This window comes from Toxotes jaculatrix, chromosome 1 (assembly GCF_017976425.1).
Source record: "Toxotes jaculatrix isolate fToxJac2 chromosome 1, fToxJac2.pri, whole genome shotgun sequence".
NCBI lineage: Eukaryota > Metazoa > Chordata > Actinopteri > Toxotidae > Toxotes > Toxotes jaculatrix.
Genome location: NC_054394.1, coordinates 9,297,846 through 9,312,190, shown reverse-complemented (window position 1 = coordinate 9,312,190; position 14,345 = coordinate 9,297,846). Strand labels below are relative to the sequence as shown.

Genomic DNA, 14,345 nt, shown 5'->3' with positions numbered 1-14,345 from the left:
TTTTTCCCATCAATCTACACTGGACAACCTGTGATGACAAAATAAAAATGCTTTTAGAAATTTTTGAAAATCCATAAAACAAAAACTGAAATCTCTCTCTCCTGTATAAAACTATTTGTAGAAGCCCCTCAGGCAGCAATTATACCCAAGTCTTCTTGGGTAAATCTCTACAACTTTTTCATACCTGGATTTGGGCAGTTTATCCCATTCTTCACGGCAGATTTTCTCAAGCTCTGTCAGATTGGATGGGAAGAGTCTGAGAACTGTCATCTTCAGACCTCCCCACAGATGTTCTATAGATTCTATAGTCTGGGCTTGGCCTGAGTCATTCAAGGACAGTCATGTCTTGAAGTCACTCCCGTGCTGTCTCAACTATATGCCTCTGCCACGCTTAAAGCTCATAACTGCCTTAGGTCTTGTGCACTCTAGAGTAGGTTTTCTTTAAGGACCTCTCTGAATTTGACTGCACTCACCTCAACCCTGACCAGTCTCACTGTCACCACCAGGCTTCACCATACCATACAGGTTCAATTTTTGTCTCATCAGGCCAGAGAATCTTTTTTCTCATGCCCCCAGATACCAACTGGCACACTCCAAGCAGGCTGTCATATGCCTTTTACTCAAAGTGGATTCCATCTAGCCACTTCACCATAAAAATGGTGCTGAGATGTTCATACTTCCAGTAGGTTCTCCCATCTTTGAGGAGGATAGAGCTTCAGAAGTCTGCTCCTGGGAACACGCAAAGCTTTAGAAATGGTTTATACCTCTGTGCCCCACCATGACTGGATCGTAGAGGTCTACAGAGAGTTTCTTGGACTTATGGTTTGGTTTTTATCCAGACATGCAATATAAATTGTGGCACTTTAAATACGCAGGTGTGTGCCTTTCTAAACTACATCCACTCAATTCAGTTTGCCACAGGTGGACTCCAGTCAAGTTCTACACAAATCTCTAGGATAACTAAGGCAAAGAGAACGCATCCGACCACAATCTGAGGAGTTACAGTACACTTTTGTAAATAAAGATTTCAGTGTTTGATTTTTAATAAATTTGCAAACATTTCTAGAAACGTTTTCACTATAGATTATTAAATTGTATTAAAAATACTGCATACACTACTCAGTACAAATTTTGTATCTAACCAAAACCTCTTCTGTAAAGATATCATCATAGTTTTACAATGGGCTCTAATGCTAAAAAACAAAGTGAAGCTAAAAAAAAAAAAGGCCAAAAAAAAAGACTTAATATAGAACAGATCTCCAAAAAAGTATTTGCTTTAGGCTGTAGCTTATGTCATCATTACATCCTCCTGGATGTTGAAAGCTGCTGTAAATCTTAGCAGCGTATTTATGATTTTGACATTAATACAGAGCGCACAGGTAGGGGTTCAGTCTCATCATAAAGAAACACTGACAGCATATGTGATTGTATACCAGATGGATATACGTATTTGTTGTTGAAGGGATTGAGACAGTGATCTTTTAATCACATGAAAGCCTCTCTAATCACAAGGTCAAATACATATGCGATTTATTATTACATATGTAGATGGCTACCAGATTAGATAGCAAAATAATAATAAAAAAATCTTTTGGTGTATTGATTTTGACATAGTTATCCTGTACAGTTGTGCTGTTAGAAATGTGAGGCAGTTTTAGAGCACAGTGTATATCAGAGGAGACACATGTCTGTCTACACCTACCATGGGCCAACAGTTAGTAATAACAAGGATTGCATTTAGGAATTACACAAACCAAACTGGAAAAAAAATGAAAAAGAGGTTGATTTGGTATGTCAACATGGGTTAAATGAAATATTACATTTTGAAATAAAAATCGCAGTAATCCATTGAGCACATGAAGGGGAGGACGGACTCAAGATTTTACTGTTTGTCTATTTTTATATACATATGAAGGCAGAGTGCTCTGAAAGAATAATAAATCCCCCATCCATCAAACCAGGTATCCTAACTTCTTGTACAGCTGAACACAAGCTTCTGCTGTGATGTGGATAAATGTCCTCACACTCAGAAAATATGAGAAAGCTTGGAAGGGCCCACAAGGCTAAAAGGAGGAGGGTGGAGGTGTCTCTGCTGCAGCCAAAAGCATTAAGCTATGATTTACACCCCCGTGGCTCGCTGTCTGTCCTCTCCATAGAGACATAGTCAGCACTGGGTCACAAGACTTCAAAAAATAACATTTGGTTTTCCTAACCTCTCTAATGCACACAATTTCATGGAACCTTAAAGCTACGTGTTCGGGCCAAGTAACCCCACACACACACACACACACACACCTCAGCTCCATTTCTCCTGCAGAGAGGGGGTTAGAAGAAGAGAACAGAGCATGGGAGTGAGAGTGAAGTGCATCCTTCTGGTCATTTGGGACAAAGCACAAGAAACACTAAAACACAGGATAATAAAAGTGTTCCTTCCTCCAAACTCTGACATGGTGGTGAATGTGGCTGAGATGTGAGAGCAACATGTTTACATGTGCATGTTTTAGTATGTCTGTGTGTGTGTGTGTGTGCCTGTGTATTATTTTCAGAGCAAGATTTAGTACCTCTCATGTAATAGCAGTCTCCAGACTCCAGTGGCAGCATCAGGCCAGGTGTGTGGATGTCCCAGGCTACCTTGAGCCCAATCCTCCAGCACGCCTTCTCACCGCTGCCTCCCTCACTGGTCTCACCTGTCAGTCATACACAACCCAACTCACTGTCACATTTGCATTTTACATTTATACTCACATTCAACTGAGTAACATAAACTGAGTTTAAGTATGAAATGCACTTAAATGCATATTTCTCACACTTATGGAAATGCATGTGTTTCATTACTTTGCAAATCAACTGATTAAACACAGTATTATTTTTATTAATTCATTTAACTATTGTGCCACATTTGCAACTCAAAATACATTAAAAATATAGTGACAGCACCAACTGAAATCTGGTTAATGCAGTGCCCACACAATGGCCATTTATCAGCAAAGATGTAGCCCAAAAAAAAAAATTAAAGAAAATAAAGGATCACCACTTTAACCAGCAAGGAGTGCAATGATTAAATCCATACCACCCAAACAGTGGATGTAATACGTATGCCTTTGTCTCCAGAAAGTAAGAATCTCTTAAAAGCCGAGCAAAGGAGATATGTGTTGCTGTGGTCATATCGGCTGTTAGCACAGGTTCTTTATGCTATCATTATGCTGTGCAAGAGGAAATAGTTGGATAAAAGCCCTTGATGTTGTTTAGTGTGTGTGAGAGTATGTTATTAGACAGTGAGTATCCTATGATATTCCTGTTTCTGAACCTATTCGCTGTAACCACCTCCACTGTTCTTCTCTTTCCTTCCATTCTTACATGGCATACTAAGAAAACAAGATTTGGCTTGGCTGGCCAACACCCTTCAGCAAAATCAATACTAAAGTCTTTCTGGGCCTCTCTGCCCCACAGCTGCCTTTTCCTTTGCTCAGCACGGATAAATAGTAACTTAATTTCCAGCCATTGTGCTCTGAGAGCCAGCTAATGACAGCACTCCCCAAGGCCTCAGGAATGGTGGAAGATCATCCTCTGTGCTGGAAAACACTCAGTCGTGGCAGATTCCTTTGGATCAGCGCAGCTGGGAAAAACACAGCTCAGAACACTTCTCTGGCTGAAGCAAAAAAAAAAAAAAAATCACAAGGTGAGGCTGCTCAGAGAGAAAAAAGCCTCTCAAAGGAAGCGGGTGTCACACAAAACATCTAGTCTGTGTAAATCTAAGATATCTAATGTGCTGTTTTTCTTTCTTCTCTAAAAGCGCCGCATTCCTCAAGGTAACAGTTTCATTAGCTGGTTCTGGGAGCCCTCAGAGCCAGCAACTGGAATATATCTCTATGCCGCTCTGCTCAGACTTTCCTCTCTAAAGTCTGGAGCTGTGGGGTCACCGAGAACTAGAAAAGACACAGCTGCTGAGCACGGCAAGGTGTTACGGCATAGTGTTTGAAGCCCGTGTTCACAGGGTCAGAGTTGAAATGGCTTAAAACAAATCATCGGAGCAGACCTCTAGAGCAGGTGTTTCTGGTTAAGAAATCCCAATGAAGAAAGCCCAGCTGCAAAGCGTGTTGGGATGTCAGAGCAGTTGGCACTACACCTGCGTGATACCGTAAAATAACAGTTTCAAGACACAGATGCAGACCGTGTAGAGCTCTCACCTTTGACGGTGCAGTCTATGTACAGTGTGTTTGCTGAACAACTGCTGCACGTTTAGCTCCACCCGCAACATGAAATCATCTAGTTCGTGGCATCATCTGAATATAATTTTTATCATAAAAAACAATAATAAATAAAACAATAAAATGAGACATACAAATGACAATTACCTTATTTTAAGTAAAGATTTTTCATGCGGTGGTACTGTCTCTGTTATACTGTTTTGCATATCTAGAAAGCAAAGTTCTCCTCACAATGAGATTCTCTATCAACTCGATCAGGAAAATACGATCAGCTCTGGAAAGAGTGCACGTTCCATAATTAGGAGACGATGTATCATCCACACAGTACAGTCAGGAAGACTTTTCAAAGCACGGCTCATTTTACCATATCAGATAATTGCACATCGATCATTTCTTGGGGAAATGATTTAGATGAGATGCAGTGTGTGTGATAAGACCTGTTTGTTAAACTCCGCCATTGAGCGTTTGTTAAGAGCTCAGATCCGAATGTCTGTGATCTCCCAACGCACAGTCGCAGATAAGACTGTCAGCAGCAACCCGGTGATGACATTTGATAATGCCCTGACACTATCGCATAGATGGATCTGATGGTTGCCTCACCAGAGGCCATGTCTACAGCTGCTACAGTGCCACTGTAGGGCCATAATACACAAGGTTAGCTGCATCTGATCCAACATAAAGAAACTGAGATAGGTTGATGGGATATCGAAGTGAAAGAGAAAAAAGAATCTTAATTTAATTTCAGAAACTGTATACCAAGGACTAGCATGACGCGCTTTGGATTAAAGTGTTCAATTAAATATTCTCAAGTGTTAAATCTATGGTTTTTAAGGTTCGACCCAGTTATGACAAGTACGCTATTTTAGATTTGACCCTTACCTTTGTCATCGTGACAGCTGTAGCTGTAAACAGCCACTGGTGAATGAGTGATCAGGTTCTCATCGTGGTGCCAGCCAACCGCCATTTTCCCCATGCCGTAGTATGGCTCCTCTTTCAGCTGGCTCATAGCTGCTGGGTCCATATAGTTGAGTAAGGTGACATTGAACTTGACGGGACCGCTGCATACCTGTGGTGGACTGGGCTGGGAACAACCCTGCCCGCTTGCCTGTTCCTCCTTGTCCTCAATGTGGTAATCTGACAGGCTGTGCTTTAGTTCGGCCACAGGTTTCCCCTGGGCGCCTAGTCCCACAGGTTCGGCCTCTGCGCCACTGATGGCCTTAGGCGCCCAGCCAGGGCATTTTCCTTCGCTCTGTTCTGACCCTGCTTCGGCACTGGTTTCACTTGGTTTGACCTGGGACGACTCTCCCTCCTCACTGCTGTGTTTGGACTCAGTCTCCCACTCCCCTTCTTGTTTTGACCCAGAGCAGCCTTCTTCACTGTGTTTTGACTCAATGTCCCACTCCTCGCTGTGCTTGGACTCCGTGTCCCCCTCCTCACTTTGTCTGGACTCTGAGTCCCCTCCTTCACTGTTCTTGGAGTCTTCACTGTGTTTAGACTCTGTGTCCCCCTCTTTACCCTGTTTGGCCTCTACCTCACCCTTTGCGCATTGTGCGAGCCTGTCTCCTTCCTTCAACTGAGACACGTCGGAGCAGAAGAAGGTGTTAAGCTCCCACAATGCCTTGCATGCAGCTCTCAAGTCAGGGTCACAACAGTTTTGTCCTTTGACCTCAGTGTCCTCGCTGTGCCAGGGGATGGCAAAGAGCCGTGTGTCCAGATAGCGATAGGTGTGGCCTGGCTCACCCAGCAGAGCCCGTGACACGGCGGTGAAAACATCTCGGTCGCGGACACGAACCAGATCCCTCAGGAGGCAGCCCTTGCTTCGCAGGGTGAGCAGAGCTGCCTGCACCCGGCCATGGAGCTCAGCAGGCAGCGAGCAGGATCTCCTCAGAACCAGTCCAGAGTAACTGGAGTCCCACTGGGAAACATAAATCTTTTTCTATCATGATGACATGGCAGCAAAAATTCAAAAACATCTGTTTGAAATCTGACTGAGAAGACTTACAGGTTCAGAGATTATTAGCATTATCTGGAACTGTGGTGGACTCACCAGTTGCTGAAAGCCCCGGTCTGAAGGTCCCAGAAAGGGGATCTTCTGGTCTCCCAACTCCTGCAGTAACTTCCGCCTCTGTGGAACAGAACACAGTGCACTGATAAGCAGCTGTAGGAACCTACTGTATTTAGCTATTGTGTGCTATTGTGTTTTTATATGTTTACTTTGTTTAACTTTTCTATTCTGATCAAATAGATTCAGTGTACAGCTTTTTTGGGAGGGGTAGGAAGAAGTCCTTGCCAAACTCCCAAATACCTCAAAATTTTTGAATTTACCTGAGCCCTAAATTTCTGAAATGATCACACGCCTAGCTTTGTATAACCTACATATGTTAAGTCATCAAAACATTGTTATCTGTGAAAAACATTACTCATTAATGAACATGTTATCAGGGAAAATACAGGATCTGGTTCTAATGCTTCTTCTACTTTGGCACTTAAAGTTTGAGTACAAGACTAATATCCTAGAAGCATTTGCTGAGCCTAATACATCTCCAACCATCTCACATTAAATGCATTCACTCTAATAGTGTGAAATGTACGACAACTGACCGTCCGTGCTGACTAAAATAAAATGGTACAAAGGACGGATACATTCAAATCTGGCCGTGATATCACAGAAACCTGGTAACCAGTCACGTTCACTGACGTCTCACATGTTTATGATTTTGTGAAGGCTGCCGTGGGGTTCCTCACAACCTTATAAAAGATGCCCTGTGCCATACAGAGCTCCTCCAATAAAACCGTCAACCTGGTGGAGGGATCAAAGTACCTTTCATTGGGCCACATTCCATTCTGACCTGTAAATCCAATGGCAACTGGCATAAAAACTATATGCCCAAATAAATTTCACAACTGTTTCCCCGCCCTGCCTCTTTCTTCCCCTCCAGTACGTGCTTGTGTGAATGTAAGAGTACGTTCACACAAGTGTTCGGTCTGTGGTCTCATGACCTCATATTCATTCCCCACAGGTGTGCACACACACACACACACACACAGCCTCCGAATGGTGTCTCAGCAGCAGGAGAAGGAGAAATGTCACCGACATGCCACCGTCTTTTTACATCTCTTTAAAGTTCTGGGGCGAACGGCCTTTGGATTAATGGCCAAGCGGTTGTGACAGCTTAAGGAGAATCAACCCTGTGTATATTTCTGAGACATTTACAACAAATATTTCAAACATTTCTTCTGCCCTAATAATGCCAAAGACCTCATGTGGCACGCTACAGGGAATATGGGAAGCGGCTGCCAAAATATGTCCTGACTTTTAGAGGGAAATAAAACGTCCGGTTAATAACACTGAAGTGCTGGGATAAAAAGATGTGTCTCCTGACTCAAAAGGGGGGCTGGATCAAAAAAAGTGCAAGTGGTGAAACTATGTGCATTAAAGACAGGAGACAGGAAAACAGATCCCAGAAACAGAGGCAGAAGAAATGGGAGGCCATCAGATCTGAGGCAGTTTGGTGAATTTACCTTGCGGGCTGAATCTTTACCTTAGGCTAAACAACACAACACCCACTGAAAGTTTTCTTAAAGGATGCACATGAGTGTACAGGCCTTCCAAGTTATTCTGGATGGATGGAAAAAAAAAAACAGACTTGCAGACAGTTGGAATCTAAAAAACAAAACAACATGCACTATTCATGGCCAGACTGCATTCAAAGGCTGTTGGAAGAAATTGACAACCTGACACATTCATTGGTGTCAAATTCTAACTCATGACAGAAGCTCAAGATATCAAGGTGAGGCTCTGGGCTAGTGTTGCATGTGCACACATCCGTGTATATCTGTGTGACTGTGTGTGTATACCCCTGTGCTGCCGTGAGTCTGCATCCTGGCATCCATCTACTGCAGATGTGTGCATGTGCGCACATAAGTAAGATCATTACAGTCTGCTTTATTCAGAGTGTGCAAAGCACTGCTCTGTACACAAGCACAAAAGTGTGCCTACATGCTATATGTGTGTGTGTGTGTGTGTGTGTGTAAGGCTCTCATGCACAGACATACATGTCCTTCCTGGAAAACACACAGCCGGGGTAGCGAGCATGATGCCTCAACCCCAAACCAGGGCTGTCACACACGTGTCAAATGTATCAAGCTACTCAGAAATTCCACAGAAAAAAAGAAAGACAAGAAGTTACCGGAGCCCTCTGAAGCAGATGGACTCTTGCAGTATCAGAGAGCCGCCGTGTCTGTCTTCCTGTCTCTGTGTCTGATTCCACGAGGCACAGAAAAAAAAGGTCTGCGCTTCCACTCAGACCCAAGAAACGAGATTACCAATCCCATAATAACGCAGATACTTCACGGTAGCCGTGCCAACCGTCTGCACTGAGTGATATATCTGATGCTGTTTTTAATCTCTCTCTTCCTTGATGGGATTATTCCCTCAGCCGGACTGTTTATCACAGAAAAACATATTAGGTAGAATAGAACTCAATTGGTTTGCTTTGATCTTGGCCTATGAGAGATATCAAACTGTGTACCATATATTTATTAATTTCATTTATTTCCCATCTGTGACACTTCAACGGACACTTTCTTCAAAGCGTTCTTTGCAGAGTAGATTAATGTCCAGCACTAAGCATCAATAGCTCAAAATAGCCAGATAACTCCGCCGCTGCGGGGATAAAAGCACTTTCAGTCTAGCTTGTGTCTGCCCCAGAGGTTCTATTGGAACGTAGTGTATGTGGCACGGCTGCTGAAGGAGGACACATGAATCTCAGCGGGCTTGTCTAGATTTGGCTAATGCATCATAACTGCAGATCAAAACAACAATGTAGAGTAAGCCCTGAGGAGGGCTTAATAAGTGAAACTGTCGCCCCATGTAGTGGCACTTCCAGTGTTTTTCAAAGCACACTTTTTGGTCCTTTAGGTCTCTTGTCTCCTAAGACAAAAATTGGGTTCCTTTTTTGGGTTTTATCTATTACAACAATATGTTCTTCTTAGTCTATATTGTGAGACAAGAGGTACAGGATATTTTATTCAAAGGCTCCAGCCAAAGGAGGACAGCACTTCCATCAATATAGGTGCCTCAGAGTGCAGACAGATAGACAGACAACCTTGGATCTCAAACAGGTCAACTCAACTGCGAAGAGAGGTAGCTGTGTAACAGAGCTCTGTGTTTAAACAGAAGGCCATTGGTACTTGTGTGACACCCGTTTCAGAACTGGTCTTCTTCTGCAAAAGTGATGGTGAATCAACAGTTTTGACAAGCCAGCTGTAAAACGTCGGACTCGAACAGACAGACTACCCGTGTGCATCAAAGGCGCTTCCGCCCTGCTCCATTTGGCACCGGATCGAAGAATGTAGGGAGCTTGTGCGAAGCGACAGAGGGCGCAGAGAAGGGCAGGAAGTGCCCACTCCACCAGAACAATTGTGTTTCAATGTCTGATGCAGAAAAAGTTTATAGAAGCTTTGAATTCAGTTTTGAATGTGAAGTGAGGGAAAAAAAAATACATGGAGAGGAATTTAAGAAATGAAAAACCCAACATCCATCAGCTAATTATATTCATGTTTGTTCCATAAAGGTCTGTACAGGTCAAGGTCTACCTCATCTTCAGAGTATGTCCCTTCCTTGAACTATAGTGAGATAACACAGCACCCAGGTGCCATTACACACAAAATACCCACACAAGTGCACACACACACACACACACACACACACACACACACACACACACACACACACACACACACACACACACACACACACACACAACCACATACACAGGCAGAGGTTCCACTTTTGTTACGGTGCTTCTAGATGCAGAGTTTTATCATTCATGACACTTTTTTAGAACATGTATCTAAAATATATCCATGCTAGCAAATACACTAACTGAAAAACAGCAGCTCCAACAGTAGTTACAGTGTGAGAAAAGGCCCTTTTCAACTATTTTCACTGATTATGCTGATCATGCATGCCACCCTACAAAAACATCCAGGGCAAAAAATTAACCATTTCACACTTCTGACATTTTGTTTACAGCCACTCGTGGCATTCATTTATTTTAAGAATACCAGCTCGAAGTTGTGACTCAGTGTGATGGCTAACTGGGCAGACTGGTAAATGGCTAACTGGAATGTGTGGGAGTTGACCTCAGAGCGGGGGCGTCAGTAATGTGTAACCCCGTGTCTGCACACTCCTGCTCAGGACCAGTCCCATGAATATGAATTGGACTGTGAGAGCCAGAGGTCAGTCAGGAGGATGTTGCCTGGAACATCTAAAACATGGGCTTTCAGCTACTTTTCTGTTGATACCAAATTTTTTTCGAGATAATCTGTATTATCCTGAGATGTATTTACAGACTCAGTTTGGCAAGTAGGTCTTGCCCAGATTTGCAAATCATGTTTAATGCAAGGTAGTCCATTCAAGCTCATGCAAACACAATGGATCAAATGTTTATGTCAGTTGCTAAGAACATAATCCTCAACATGTTTCTCACATAGACACACTGTGGATACAATTCATAAAGTGCAGAAACTTTTTTTTCATGTTTTGTTTTTTTTTCCATTCAAAATTGGCAACAAAAAAGGAAAGAAAAAATAGAAATAATCAGGAATAACTGAGGATGAATGCTTCGCCATTAACCACTGCATATTTTTTTTCAAATCAGCGATGGGAACATTGTGTACATATCGACAGACAGGTTCAGCATGTGTTCAGAGGGGGGTCCACAGGTGGGGTAAGTGATGACAAATGGCAGACAGGCCGGCTCTGGCCCGTTAATTGTTGTTGGAGGCTGAAGGCTGCGTTGTTCATTTCACCTCGCGACAGGTCAGCGGGGGGACGTGATCATTAATAATAGAACATTTCCATCCATCTACCTGAACAAGCGGCCAGTCATTTAAAGGGCTGGCGCTGGGCAGACCTTTCACGCCCTGTTTATAACACTGATCTAAGCACATTACCAGAGCTGTGGGGGACCGCTGCCAGTCATTAATTAGATTCACACACACACACACACACACACAATGTGACCCACCTTTATTGGGGCCTAGTCGCGTTTGAAAAATGTCACATTTGCGGGATAAGGTAAACTAACAGACACCCGGTATGCCAATTTAACTGAACATCAAAAGGCCTGTCCGATTCTCTCTATCTGTGAGCCGTGCGTACACTTTCTCACACACATACTTACTTAAAGCTACTCTTCAGGTCTTCCCAGGGTACATGTAATTCTGTCAGATAGAGAGTGTGTGTGCATGTGAGAGAGAAAGAGATGAAGGGCGGGAAAAAAAAGTATTGGACCTCATCTGTTTTTTGAACTCTCCCACTCTCCATCTCTCTCACTGCACCTGACAGGCTTACAGAGAGACCCAGGTCTCCAGATCAATCATTCAAAAGTATTTACAAATGCACAAAGCCAGACACAGACAGGTTGGCACATGGCCACTCTGTTTAAGTGCTTTTCAATGTGTCTGTGGTGTCAACTTCTATTTCACACTTATCTACACCTCAAAGGGGGAAAAAAAAGATGTTTCTGTGACCTTTAGCAAGTGTCAAATCTGGAGAGAAGGAAAGAGGGAAAGAAGAGAAAAAGAGGAGGGCGATTTGAGAGATCTGTCGATGCATGCCTTACACAACCTTTTTATTTGTCCGGGAGAGATTGACTGAGCATGCTCTTTATCAGAAACATACTAGCTGCTTCACACTCTGATACCTACACATTTTCACACACAGGAGCTGCTCAGTACATCTAAAGATTTCTGCTAGACAATAAAAAGTTTCTCTATTCTTCACCAAAGCAACTGGGATTTAAACATCTTGTTCAAGGGTATCTTGAGCTTTACACGCAGCACAGGATGCACACTAGCAGCCTTGTCATCACAAGAGACAATGTCCTATTTCTATGAACTCTCAGCCAACACCACCAACATGCAAGAACCGTTCTGCCTTAATTGTTAGTTTGCTGCCGGGCCATAATGTTTCCATTAAGATTATGTCGATTGAGAAAAGCTTTTTAGTTTTCTCCTTCAAATTACAACATGCTTTCACGAGGTCAGCTGTTTTCCATGTGGAATGGCCGGTTTTAATGCAGACACAGTCCCTTGGTATTCAGGCACGGTCCAGTTCAGCAAGGGGAAAGTCAGGGGAAAGAGTGAGAAAATGAGAAAGGGAGAGAGATGGAGGGAGGGAGGAAGGAGAAGAGAGGAGAGGAAGGAGAGCGTTGATTGAAAGACTGTGATTAGCAGTTTTCAGCAGGGCACCAGGGCCATTGAGTTGTTCTAACAGGGTTGTCGCGTCTCGAGGTGCAGTCAAGGAGAAGTCAGTGCTTTAGAAAGCTCCCTCGATTTCTCCATTTCCCCCTCCCTCCCTCGTTCGCTCTCACCACCCAGCCACACTTTTCCTGCCCCTCCAAAAAATCAATATGGCTGTGCAAAGTGCAGCTTGGCCCAGGGGGAGGGCCGGCTAGTTGTAGGGGCTAGATGCGGGGCTTGCCGGGAGGACAAGAGGCGTCCTCCAGGCCAGTCCCACAGGCAGTGTCAAGGACAGACCTGAGGACCAGAGGACTGAGGCCCCCACATTGCCCTTCCCCTCCGCATCATGCCTTCTCTCTCTCCCTCCCTCTCTCTCTCTCTGTCTGTCTCTCTTTCTCTCTCTCTATGTAGCCCAAGCCTGGCTGGCTCAGCAGGGCAGAAGAGATCGATAAGCAGGTGGAGCGTTTAAAATCCCCAGCTCCAGAGGCTGACGTTACGCTCCTCAGAGCCCAGCAGACCAACACATCGCTCAGGGTAGAGCAGCTGGATGGATGGATGTGTGGGTGTACGCTGGTCGCACCTGGTCATTGAAAGGCTTGTGATTTGTGACAATAAACAATTCAATAGCACTTAGCCATACACACTGTCGGAAGGGTGTAGGGCCAGACTCTTCACACACACTGCCATTGTCTCAACATGTCACAGATCAGTAGCATTCAGGCAGGTCAGCCAGCTATAGACCAACACCGCCTGGTGCTGTATTTAACTCTGAGGGAGAAACCTGTATTATGGAAGCTGTGGTATACCATTAGTTATAGAATAAAACATCAAAAATGCCATGTACTATCACTGTCAACAGCAGCATTCCTCATTTCCATACAGTAGGCTTGACGAAGAAGGCTGTACATGATGTGGATGAAGTGTGCAAGGAGGATTTCAGTCCTGCCGCGTGTCTCTGTGTGTGAGTGACTGATCACAGTAGAAGTGGCTTGTGTCTCTAATCCAGTACCACTGTTAGACAGTGCAAAGACCCGGCTCTGTGTACCGCAGCACGGGCTGATCAAACCCATCATGTGACAAGCAACCTCTTCAAATGACGATGATTTCCCAGCTCTGTGTCCTTTCGGCTCCATATTAGATCATCTTCTGACACTACCGAGTCTGGTACTTCATCTGGGATAAAGATGATGTGCAATCCGACCCGAGGGGTTGGGAGTCAAGGGCAAACGAGGGGCTAAGACAGGGGTACTGTGCTGAATTGGCTGACAGTTGTGACAATTATCATGTGATATATTATAACCTTATGCTAAACATCAGATTTGATACCGTGTGTTGCTTGACAAAACACTTCAAGGATATTTTACCATCAACTTGACTGTATGTCACACTCACTACAACATAAAATGAGCCATTTTGGAGGGAAAAAAAAAAAATCAGAAGATCATACAACGTATGAAAAATAGAGAGGATCCTGTCCGCTTCAATTTTTTTTCCAAGCACAGGCCTAAGTTGCCATCCATCAAAATGTGATGAGCTGTTTCTCTCTAGATCGTGTACTTTTCTACAGACAACTAGGACAACTTCTTGAATTAATTGCTGAGATGTATTTGTTGAATCTGCTTTTTGAACACGGTATTATTAACAAGCTAGGGCAGTGGTCTAGGTTTAAATACCGACAATCGCCTTAGCCACCAGAAAAAACATATGGCACAAAACAGATGTGGACTGAACATCTAGGACAGGTCCAATTCTCAGTCATGTCGTCTTTGACCCAGATAAACTGGCATTATGATGTGACCTCAGATTAATATTGAATTAAGGGCCGGATATCATTTGGGGCTGTTTACACGACCGTCACCCTGTCTTCCTGGAATCCTGAAGCAGATA

At 43.7% G+C, this 14,345-nt stretch overlaps 1 protein-coding gene across 3 annotated transcripts in view; it reads right to left on the bottom strand.

Moving 5' to 3' along the window:
- The window catches only part of fto (FTO alpha-ketoglutarate dependent dioxygenase), a 118,341-nt gene that overhangs the window by 91,680 nt on the left and 12,316 nt on the right, over nt 1-14,345 (bottom strand). For all 3 annotated transcript variants that reach the window (XM_041039288.1, XM_041039295.1, XM_041039304.1), the window contains exons 2-4: nt 6,256-6,333; nt 5,088-6,123; nt 2,562-2,687 (exon numbers count right to left, since the gene is read on the bottom strand). In XM_041039288.1, the coding sequence (XP_040895222.1) occupies nt 2,562-2,687; nt 5,088-6,123; nt 6,256-6,333 (1,240 nt within the window). The remainder of the gene's footprint in view (nt 1-2,561; nt 2,688-5,087; nt 6,124-6,255; nt 6,334-14,345) is intronic.